This window comes from Lolium rigidum, chromosome 5 (genome assembly GCF_022539505.1).
Source record: "Lolium rigidum isolate FL_2022 chromosome 5, APGP_CSIRO_Lrig_0.1, whole genome shotgun sequence".
Taxonomy (NCBI): Eukaryota; Viridiplantae; Streptophyta; class Magnoliopsida; order Poales; family Poaceae; genus Lolium; species Lolium rigidum.
This window is the reverse complement of record NC_061512.1, coordinates 169,872,723-169,884,937: the sequence shown is the minus strand read 5'-3', so window position 1 is coordinate 169,884,937 and position 12,215 is coordinate 169,872,723. Positions and strand designations below refer to the sequence as shown.

General features: G+C 41.9%; 1 protein-coding gene across 1 annotated transcript; it reads left to right on the top strand.

The window, feature by feature from the left end:
- The first annotated feature begins 1,009 nt into the window (after positions 1-1,009).
- LOC124651736 (ABC transporter G family member 53-like) lies at positions 1,010-9,434 on the top strand. Its single transcript, XM_047190772.1, is given in 25 exon segments — positions 1,010-1,470; positions 1,568-1,688; positions 2,527-2,615; positions 2,694-2,778; positions 2,895-3,054; positions 3,143-3,219; positions 3,329-3,382; positions 3,554-3,644; positions 3,733-4,034; positions 4,251-4,532; positions 4,643-4,959; positions 5,037-5,197; positions 5,351-5,454; positions 5,539-5,695; positions 5,798-5,923; positions 6,078-6,220; positions 6,326-6,658; positions 6,802-7,092; positions 7,206-7,289; positions 7,385-7,518; positions 7,801-8,028; positions 8,143-8,314; positions 8,563-8,817; positions 8,957-9,182; positions 9,185-9,434. Coding segments are annotated over 25 exon segments (4,347 nt in total). The 5' UTR covers positions 1,010-1,147; the 3' UTR covers positions 9,217-9,434.
- The last annotated feature ends 2,781 nt before the right edge of the window (positions 9,435-12,215 follow it).

The window sequence follows — 12,215 nt, the reverse complement described above, 5'->3', positions numbered from 1 at the left end:
GCGAGAGGCCGTGAGTGGGCACGAGGCACCATCGTACGCCGACTGGTCAGAGAGCTTTACCTTGCCAAGACCCTGAGATATATAGGCTGGTCTAGGTGCGAGGGGCCATCACGGAATGCAAATGGCGGTGGAGGTGGCTGTAGCAGATGGCTCGGTGTCAGATATCTCGGTCGTAGATGGGGTGGCTTCCTACTGCGGCGAGATGGGTGAGGCAAATTGACGGTGGCTATGTGGTATTTCTAGGCAGCGGTTGCCAGACTGGACGACACCGAAGCGAGGGTGGTGTGGCGGCGAAGTTGCAGGAGAGAGGGCGATGGTGAAACGACTTGAGTCGCTAGAAAGTGGAGCCCGCCCATCTGTTTCAACATGGCACGCGTGCCGGCGTCCGTGTGCCGGGGGCTCCTATACGCCACGTGCTGGTATGGCGCCGCACAACCTTCTCTACCTTTTGTGCCAGGCCCGTATATTTTCGGGTTAACTTTTCTGTATGTTCATTTCCGTTATTCCTCCTGATTTCTGTTTTGTCCGGTTTTCCAGGTTTATGCCTGGTTTTATGTTTTTTTAGGGGATGCCTGGTTTTATGTTGGCAATACAGCTCATCCGGCCTGCTTACCCTTTTTTTCTGTTCATATGAAGCAAGAGTGTCGGTTTAATTTGGAATCTAATCGAATTTCCTATCCGGACCATGTATGTACATCCCGTCTAATACTGTATACTAATTTGTTTCTAGAAGGGTTTGTGCCAGCTTGTGTATCGTAACAGCACATGAATCTAACTTATCTCCATATATAACCCGCGCAGCTAGACCCAAGCCGTCTAATACAAGGCGCGAGTTCGCCGCGTCGGAACGCCGAAACGAAATTCGTTTCAAAACCCTCGTGTACAACTTCCGTCGACCCGCCGTCGTCACGGGGTACGTCAGCTAGCGGCCTCCTTGTCCATCGTCGTCGGCTCCACCACTGTATATAAGTGCAATCTCTTTCTCCTCCTCCTCCAACCCGTGGCATCTCATCTGTAGCGCCAAGAAAGCAGCCCCGCACACGAGGGGGATAGCAACAGCCTCAGCGTCCCACTCCTCCTTGTCGGGGTCGACCCTCTTTCTCCGAGTTGCCGGCGGTGGCGCCGCGTTAGACAGATAGTTGGATAGATGGACGACGCCGGCGAGATACACGCCTTCGGGCGCAGCCTGCGGCAGGAGAGCACGGTATGGTCGCGCGGCGGCGACGACATGTTCTCGCGGTCGTCGCGGGACGAGGACGACGAGGAGGCGCTGCGATGGGCGGCGCTGGAGAAGCTGCCCACCTACGACCGCGCCAGGACGGCGGTGCTGGCCATGCCGGAGGGCGAGCTCAAGGAGGTGAACGTGCAGAAGCTGGGCGCGCAGGAGAGGCACGCGCTCATGCAGCGTGTCGCCTGGGTCGGCGACGAGCACGAGCGCTTCCTCTCCAAGTTCAAGGACCGCGTCGACAGGTAAGGACCTTTAGTTCAATCCTTACCCTGAGAGGATAGGATACCATGTACTGAGATCTCGACTGATCGATATTCCTTCACCTGTGATGTTCGTCAGAGTCGGTGTCGAGCTGCCGACGATCGAGGTGAGGTACCAGAACCTGAACGTGGAGGCGGAGGCGTACGTTGGCAGCAGGGGCCTGCCCACCATCCTCAACACCTACGCCAACGTACTGGAGGTATGTCGCCCTGCTGGCTGCTACCCTGCCTATCTGTTGCTGGAGATGACTGATGACATAACTGATTGACGCTGACTCCTTTCCAAAGACGATTGGCCGATTTGACCACCCAAAGTCTTCCTTCTCTTCTATTTGTTATTGTTATTACTCCTACTACTCTGGCCAACATCATAAACATATGTCACCCACACACTTGATGGTATTTTATTCATCTTTCCAACGGTACTCAGTACTGACAACCCAGACTAGTAGGAAGCTTGAGAAGAGCTACGAACACTATGATCACTGCAAATCCAGAATACCATATGATATACAAAAATAATCTGCCCACTGGTATATGCAGCTTCAGCATTAATCCTTTCAAATTGCAGTCATCCAGCTTTTTTCTATACTGCACAATATCAGTGCTGACATAACTGATTGAAGTTGACTACTTCCCAAAGAGGATTGGCTGATTTGACTACCCAAAGTCGCTCTTTCCTTCTATTTTGTTTAACCCTCTGACGAACATCATAAACATGTCATCGACACACTTTGATGGTATTTTATTCTTCTTTTGCGGTGCTACCTGGTACCGACAACTTATAGATACTTAATCGGAAATAATGTTCCTAAGGGCAAACAGACTACGACCCTTCCTGATTGAAGCTTCAAACATTAGGATCACTGAAATCCAGTAGACCATACGATAAATAAATAATCTTCACACTGGTCTATGCAGCTTCAGCATTAAGATTTATATATAATATGCGCGGAGTTCGGTTGCAGTCATTTTTACCTTCCCTCTTTATCACCGCACAATATGAGTACTGACATAGTGGTAATCGTCTTCAAACAGGGCCTGGCAAATACTCTTCACCTAACACCAAACAGGAAGCAGAAAATATCAATCCTTCACAATGTCAGTGGAATCATTAAGCCTCACAGGTAAGCTCTACACATAATGTCACCTCTCAAAATCCTATTCTTTGAATTCTACCTTATCCATTCTATTCTTTTTATTAGGATGACCTTGCTTTTGGGTCCCCCTGGTGCCGGAAAAACCTCGCTGCTTTTGGCCTTGGCTGGAACTCTGCCTTCGAGTCTTAAGGTAAACCTTTTTTTCCCAGTTGTTCTCTTTTTCATGAAGGTACTTGTTCTGTTCTTCGGTACGCCGTGATTAAAACTTGCTAGAACTAACATGAGGAAACCTTGCAATGACAAAAGATGTCAGGGGAGATAATTTACAATGGGCATACCATGGACGAGTTTGTGCCACGGAGATCAGCAGCTTATGTTAGCCAGCATGATCTGCATATGGGCGAACTGACTGTCCGTGAGACAGTCAATTTCTCTGCGAAATGTCAAGGAATTGGTCACCGCTTTGGTAAGAACCAGAAAAAAAGGAGACTTCAAAAGTCATCGCTGAGTACCATATTGTATTACATAACTTTAATTTTCTACAACATGATCAGACCTGCTAATGGAGCTATCAAGGAGAGAAAAGGAAGAAAATATCAAACCGGATCCAGAAATAGATATCTACTTGAAGGTGCAGTGCAGTTGTTACATTTCATAGAGTAGTTCTCTTTATTCAGTGTTTCAGTGGAAGTTTCAATAAAAAGTCAGACGCACATTAATATCTCGTTTTTCTTATGTAGGCTGCTGCAACAGGAGAGCAGAAAGCCGAGGTGGTCACAAATCACATACTAAAGGTGCATGCGAATCTGCCACTTATTTATAGCTCTGTTCTAATTACATTGAATCATACAGTTATAACAAGAATACTACTCGTATCAAGTTTCTTTCCTAAGTTTGCCAAGAATTCTAAAAGATGAAAAGTTATACATTACTGATTTTTTAAATTTCCATTTGAATTATTGAAGATCTTGGGGTTGGATATCTGTGCCGACACAATCGTAGGCAACAATATGTTGAGAGGTATATCCGGAGGGCAAAAGAAGAGAGTAACAACAGGTAAATATAGTATGAGAGTAACAAACATACCAGATGCCACGTCTTATGGAACTAAATTGCATTTTGTTCATGCGACATGGTTTTGCAGCTGAGATGCTTGTAACACCAGGAAGAGCCCTTTTCATGGACGAGATATCAACTGGATTAGACAGCTCGACAACCTTCCAGATTGTGAACTCCATCCGGCAAACAATTCACATTATTGGTGGAACAGCAGTCATCGCGTTGCTACAACCTGCACCAGAGACATATGAATTGTTTGATGATATAATTCTCCTCTCAGATGGTCAGGTTGTCTACAATGGCCCTCGAGAACATGTGCTCGAGTTCTTTGAATCAATGGGATTCAAATGTCCTGAGCGAAAAGGCGTAGCTGACTTCTTGCAAGAAGTGAGTTTCATCAAATTTTTGTCTCAAGCTTTCTCCAATTATAGATTTATTTAAAAATGCATTAATTAATGTTTGCATCTTGAGCAAAAATATGGCAAGCTGCAAAACTGATGGTTGTAGAAAACTCTGTCATACTAAGTTGCTTTTTTCTTAATACCAGGATCATAATTTCCTACAGTGTTGAATTGCAACTGACTATAATTGAAATTTTGATAGGTTACATCAAGGAAAGATCAGGGACAATACTGGATAAACAGTGACGAGACATACCGATATGTTCCGGTTAAGGAGTTTGCGGAGGCATTTCAATCTTTCCACGTTGGCCAGGCTATAAAAAGTGAGTTAGCAGTCCCATTTGACAAGAGCAGGAGTCATCCTGCAGCCCTGAAAACATCAAAATATGGTGCCAGCATGAAGGAACTACTCAAAGCTAACATCAACAGAGAGATACTGCTCATGAAAAGAAACTCCTTTGTGTACATATTCAAGGCAACTCAGGTGATGATTCTAAAACAAAATCAACAGAAGTTCCACTCTAATTTATTTCATTGTTATTCAAAAGTATAAAGTTACCATATGATATCTTATTATTTCTCTTTATTCTTCAGTTGACAATCATGGCAATCATAGCAATGACCGTCTTTCTGCGCATCAATATGCATCATGACTCAGTAACAGATGGAGGGATATACATGGGTGCTCTCTTCTTTGGGATCTTGATGATCATGTTCAATGGTTTAGCAGAAGTAGGTCTAACCATTGTAAAGCTCCCTGTTTTCTTCAAGCAAAGAGATCTTCTCTTCTTTCCAGCATGGACATACAGCTTGCCGTCATGGCTCATTAAGACCCCCCTGTCCTTACTCAACGTAACGATTTGGGTCGGCATAACATACTATGTCATTGGATTTGATCCCAACATACAGAGGTAAGGGGGTAAATTTTAACATACACTAATATTTTCAACATATCGGGGAAGCTAACGAAAACAATGCAATGCTGCAGATTTTTTAGACAGTTCCTGCTGCTCTTATTAATGAATGAGGCATCATCTGGACTCTTCCGCTTCATCGCTGGCCTTGCAAGGAATCAGGTTGTTGCAAGCACCATCGGCTCCTTCAGCATACTTATTTTTATGCTCACGGGTGGATTCATCCTGGCAAGAGGTATGCAAAAGTAGCTAAGCTGATGTCCCACACACTATGTTTAAAGTTTGCAGCTAAGAACACCTGGACTAAATTGCCTAAGTTCAGTTGCTTTTTCCACATTGGATGTGGTATTTATGCATCATAATTTTAACCATTCTTTTGATTTAACAGAGAATGTGAAGAAATGGTGGATATGGGGGTACTGGATATCTCCCCTTATGTATGCACAAAATGCTCTATCGGTCAATGAGTTCCTAAGTAACAGCTGGAATAAGGTAAAGAGACATTTATGAAACAGTATAAACAATCATCTTTCTGAGTATGTGTGGCTAAAGCATATTTTTACTGCTATACTACAGACAATCCCCGGTACCAATAAACCACTTGGAACTCTAGTTCTAGAATCTCGTGCGATTTTTCCTGAAGCCAAGTGGTACTGGATTGGCGTTGGTGCATTGCTTGGATATGTGCTGCTATTCAATATCCTCTATACCGTGTGCCTCACCTTCCTCGACCGTGAGTCGGAAATAACTTTTATTTTATATGCCAATGGATAGCTAATCCTGCAATTTTGTAAAGAAAGCTGTACATTATAATCTTATATTCTCCGATCCGCAGCATTTGACAGCAACCAGCCAACAATATCTGAGGAAACAATGAAGATAAAACAAGCTAATCTCACTGGTGAAGTCTTAGAAGCATCATCGAGAGGACGGGTTAAGAACAATACTATAGCATCTACAGGTACTTTCTGATTCTATATTGATAAATCTGAGAAAGATATATTGATATCTGAGAAAGATATAAGATAATGCCAAGTGGCAAAGAGCAATGGTATGACCTCCCAGCCTGATAGTTAAGGTATAATTTAAAATTAACCCTTGCATATGTTCAACAGATACTGCTGACTGGAGCAATGAAGAATCAACTTCCAACAATGCAACAGTGAATTCTAGTCCAGGCAAAAAAGGAATGATTCTCCCGTTTGTACCTCTATCCATCACATTCGAAGATATAAAATACAGTGTAGACATGCCACAGGTATTTTCTTTGTGGAAATTATTAGAAATACAGATATGCCCAATATGTAGAGCATATATGAGTGGAAACATCATGCATAATTCCTTTATCCTACAAAAACTGTAGGAAATCAAAGCACAAGGTGTGGCAGAGAGCCGGCTGGAACTACTAAAGGGTATCAGCGGTTCATTTAGGCCAGGAGTACTTACAGCTCTTATGGGTGTCAGTGGTGCTGGTAAGACAACACTGATGGATGTGTTGGCTGGACGGAAGACCAGTGGATACATAGAGGGCAACATTACAATCTCTGGCTATCCAAAGAAGCACGAAACTTTTGCTCGTGTGTCAGGATACTGCGAGCAGAATGACATCCATTCACCAAATGTGACCGTGTACGAGTCTCTTGCATTCTCTGCATGGCTCCGGTTACCTGCCAACGTTGATTCTTCAACAAGAAAGGTTTGCAAGGAACAGACAAATTTATTTTTTAGATATATATTTTCATAGTATACAAGCATATATATCATAAAAGTATATTAAACATGATTAAATGAAAAAACCATATCTACTGACTACTTTAACACATGAAACCTGGCGTGCAGATGTTCATTGATGAGGTCATGGAGCTAGTAGAACTTTTCCCCTTAAAAGATGCATTGGTTGGATTACCTGGTGTTAGTGGATTGTCAACTGAGCAGAGGAAAAGACTGACAATAGCAGTGGAGCTGGTCGCTAACCCTTCTATCATTTTCATGGATGAACCGACATCTGGACTTGATGCACGAGCAGCAGCCATTGTCATGAGGGCAATAAGGAATACCGTAGATACAGGAAGGACAGTTGTTTGCACCATTCACCAACCAAGCATTGACATATTTGAATCTTTTGATGAGGTACTAATATAGCGCCTACATATATTAAAGAAGAAAAAAGTACAGTGACACATGGGCAGTTCATACTGTTTATGTACCCTTCTAATACCTGATGGTCATGCGTGTCTATGCAGCTCTTCCTGATGAAACGAGGAGGTGAAGAGATTTATGTGGGTCCACTAGGCCGGCACTCATGTGAATTGATCAGTTATTTTGAGGTGATGAAAGATAGCATAAATCACTGTATGTTTCCATATGTAGTCTCGTAATGTTCTGAAATGTTACTGAACTGCTTTGCGTTGTTTCTAAACAGGCTATTGAAGATGTCAGAAAGATTAAAGATGGCTATAATCCTTCAACATGGATGCTGGAGGTGACTAGTGCAGCGCAAGAACAGATAACTGGGATTAGCTTCAGTCAAGTATACAGGAATTCTGAACTATATCGGTAGGTTTCTGGTTGCATTACTTCATAGTTTAATAACAAAATCCAATGAAATGGTGAAGAACTATTAACATATGCAACTTCACAATCAGTATTTTCTTCAGTATGTTTAAACTATTAATTAAGAGGGCAGATCTCTAAACTACAGAAGAACAGCAAATATGCATTATAGGTGGCCCATTGTAAAAGCATGTGATAATACTAGTATGTCAATTTGTTCTTCCGCAATTGAAGTTTCAAATATCTAAAATGTGCACGAATATTGTTGTTTTTGTTGCATTTCAGGAGGAATAAAAGTTTAATAAAGGAGCTAAGTACACCTCCTGAAGGTTCAAACGACTTATCCTTCCCAACGGAGTACTCACAAACCTTCCTCACACAATGTTCTGCTTGCCTGTGGAAGCAAAGTCTGTCATACTGGAGAAATCCTCCATATACTGCAGTCAAATTCTTCTATACTACACTAATTGCGCTATTGTTTGGAACAATGTTCTGGGGAATTGGAAGAAAAAGGTAATATAACATATAATAAAAGAAAGCATACAAAATTGTATATGTGATATTTGTTAAGGAGACTACCTACGGTTGTCACCTTTCTAATTCACCAGAAACATTTTACTCTTGCAGGCACAGTCAACAAGACTTGTTCAATGCCATGGGTTCCATGTATGCCTCAGTTTTGTTCATGGGGGTGCAGAACTCGGCCTCAGTTCAGCCAGTTGTGGCTGTTGAGCGCACAGTCTTTTACAGGGAAAGAGCGGCCCACATGTACTCACCTCTGCCATATGCATTGGGACAGGTAGATTTTCATTGCATTAATTTTCATCTTTAGGTATTACTATAAACAAGACTAACGAGTCCAACGATCAAAAGGCATGGCATTTTCAGCTAAAGCATCCTAAATAGGTGCAAGTATGTACATATGAGGCTTGATAAAAAGATTTAAGATAACTTTTACAGACACTACTGATAGTTAAACCAATTACCCAAGTAAGTGGAAAGCAATCGTAAAACTATATGACCACTAACATCTAGTTTCCCTTTCAGGTTGCAATTGAACTTCCATACATCTTTGTTCAATCATTGATATATGGCGTGATAGTATATGCTATGATTGGCTTCGAGTGGACAGCTGCCAAGTTCTTTTGGTACCTGTTCTTCATGTACTTCACTCTAGCTTACTTCACATTTTACGGAATGATGTCGGTGGGCCTGACTCCGAACTATAACGTTGCCTCTGTTGTTTCCACGGCATTCTATGCTCTTTGGAACCTTTTCTCGGGATTTATTACACCAAGAACTGTAAGTTTGCCATTTGTTCTCAGTGTCTAACTTCTTATACTTCTACTTCTATACTTCTATAGAGAAAAACTAGAACCAGTACCAAACCTTCGCTCCTTCTTTTCCTTATATCCTGTAAACTGGCTACTTTTCTCAACAGAGAATTCCGATATGGTGGAGATGGTACTACTGGCTCAGCCCTATTGCATGGACACTCAACGGTCTGGTCACTTCACAGTTTGGAGACGTAACAGCAAAATTCGAAAGTAACGGCGTGCAGGTGTCCGAGTTTGTAGAAAGCTATTTTGGGTTCCACCATGACTTCCTGTGGGTAGTTGCTGTGGTGGTCGTCTCATTTGCCGTTCTCTTTGCTTTCCTCTTCGGGTATCGATCAAGCTATTCAATTTCCAGAAGAGATAAGTGACCAAGGAAGACATATCCAAGGTTGGTCAAAGCCGCTAGCAATGAAGTTACAGTAGGGATAGGTCCTTGTAATTGTATTGCATATATGTGAATACTAGCATAGCATTAATCTATGAGAGCACAATGCCTAAATTAATTGTACAGTGACAGTGCACATTGTGCGCCTATGAAGTTCAGTTTTGTAAGTTGTATATAAATCAAGTGAGTTTGCCACACTGATAAATTGCTCTACTAACTTTGAAGCGCTCTATGTACTCGAAATTTAACCAATTGAACTGATACAGATACAGAACTTAGCACAAGATGTCAGAAATCGCACGGGAAAACCATATAAGAATACGATACAAAACTAATGGGTTCTGTTTAACCGATTCAACTGAAATGGGGATACCAGATTAACTACCCCATCAATGGAGTAGATAAGAACTCGATCTACAAAGGGCAAAATCGCTCCCACCATTTCATACCACGGAAGCATCAAGGACATAAGCGTGGCAGGACGTCGCGAAGAGGTATGCGGCAGAACAGAACAGGGGATAAGTAGAGCGGGCAACTCACCAGCATCAGGAGGCGATTGGCGGAAGCCATGGAGCCCCGGCAGTGACGAGATTGGTGCCCCCGGTGGTGCTGGATGAAATGCCCAGGAGAAAATGAAAAGGACATTTCGCGAATACTCCCAGAGACCGGTGTTTGGGCCATATAATGACCGACCGGATGGGTAGAACTAGGGCCCACATACAAGTACTACTAGTTGAATGCCCGTGCGTTGCTACGGAACATATTTCAAAAAACCTAGACTTAACAAAAAAGTTCCATTAGAATCATTAAAGCCAAAAAATAATCAAATTTTCATTAACATACATCAATCTCATTTCTCATATGTTTATTATTAATGGAGTAACATGAGTAGCATTTCAGATAATAAAAAATTACAAAAAAACTAAACCAAAAAAACTACATCACCTATAAATTGTTTATGTCATAGTTCCTAACATCATTTCTCAGCTTGACTACTTCCATGATTCCATGTCAGCTTACGCTAATCAGTTATTTGTACCACTTTAGGTATCAGATTTTCTTTTTGCACCAACGCACCCAAACTTTAATCTTGGCATCATCGAAATGAGCTTTGACAATAGAGAGCTTGCTTATTGACAAATTCCGCTGTAACAATAAGTAAGCCCCAAATTCTGTTGTTACAACGCTGATAATAAATCTGCTTACAGGAAAAAGAAGTGGCAACATTAGTACAATCTCTGATTGTTTTTGTAGATCCTTCTTCAAATAAGTTTCCAAAAATTACTGCTCATTTTCAAATATTTGTCATAGAAAACGTAAATTAATTCACCTTCAAAGCAAAGAATCATGTAATTCCAAAAGCAGTTCTACCAAAAGTTGAGACACATATGATATATGTAGTGATAGAAATAGATCTCTAGACATAGGAGTGCATAAGAACATTTATGTTTAGGAGGGAAATTTATTATAGAATATAACAATGTAAAAAACAACTTATATATCTTGACAATCCCATAAAGGAGATTCATGCCATCAAGATCAAATTGCACCTGTGGGTGACTCACCATGTGTCTACTAATTGAGATTGGAGTCATTCATGAATTAATGTGTTCAAAGTATTTCAGTAGAAGATTATAATATATCTCTATCCACTATTATGATGGATTGTTTAGAGCTTGCTATATTAAGCTCCAGCGCAAAGTTCAAGCGCCGTCGCTCCATCGCGGCACGTCAAGGTATTTTTCATTTCCGTGCAGTGTGGAAAACACACGTCAAAGGTCTTTACCGTGTACATGTTGAAGGAGCATGGCAAAGTGCTCTTTGCCGTAGGGATCTATGCCGTGTATATTTTGCCATGTGTTAACACACGGCAAAGCCTTTGCCGTGTTCCGGGTGCCGTGTTCATTTGGCACACGGCAATGCCAGATTTTCCTGTAGTGATTAGTCCAGAAGTTTGTTTATTCATTTATTTCTATTTACCCTTATATCGGATTGTTTGCTCACATCAGGATCCTTTCCACATTCGAATAAGTTTTACCCGCGAATATGAGTTGTTGTAAATATCTGATTCCATGCGGAGAAATTGTAAGCGAAAGACAGCAAAACTATGATGTCAAAATATACTTAACTCTGCCACATAGGGAATTTAGGATGCATGCTCACATTCCTTGTGAGCTCTAAATTTTGTCAATATCAGAAAATAACAAGCACAAATTTATTGATCCAAATCATAATTTATACATATGGTCTGGCACATATTTTCAGTCACCTTGAAAGTGTATTTTTCCATTCATGAACCTAGTACCATTAGCACCAATATCATGAATGTCTTCTGCAATTTTTTCGCCTAGAACAATCCTACTTTCTATGGGAAAGAGAGCTCCCAATTGACAATACCTATTACTGATCATGTGGATCGCGTGGACGCGGCACAACCCTCCAGCTCCGAGGAACGGAGACCCTAGTGCGGTCCCCGCGCATCCCCGTTGACGGCAAGCTTGCACTCCCACAGCCACAGTTGGTGCTGCCTACATATTTTGGCGCTGACATGTGCTTTCAAAGCAGATATTCACCCATAACCATGCAATAATTTAGAAAAAACAATGCTCCCAGTACAAGTTGTCTTAACATCTTATTGCAGAGAATAAATCACTTTTGGTATGGTTGAATACCTGGCTTATAAGAAGTAGATAACATCGTCGATCCCATCACAGGAGATTGATCCGGTCGCCAGGAGAAGGATCCATTCGCTCGTGGAGTAGCCGTTGCTCGCGCCGCGCCACCACCACATGCTACTCGCACCCTGTGATGTCGCTGCTGGTTCTGTTCATGCCGCGCCACCACAAAAGTTGCAACTTGTATCTGAAATTGACATTTCACCGGAATAAGTAAGAAAATTGATGCATGCCTACAAAGGTGAACCATGACATCTTAGATACTCACCTCATATGGATCGTGGTTTGTCATGAATAACGTGT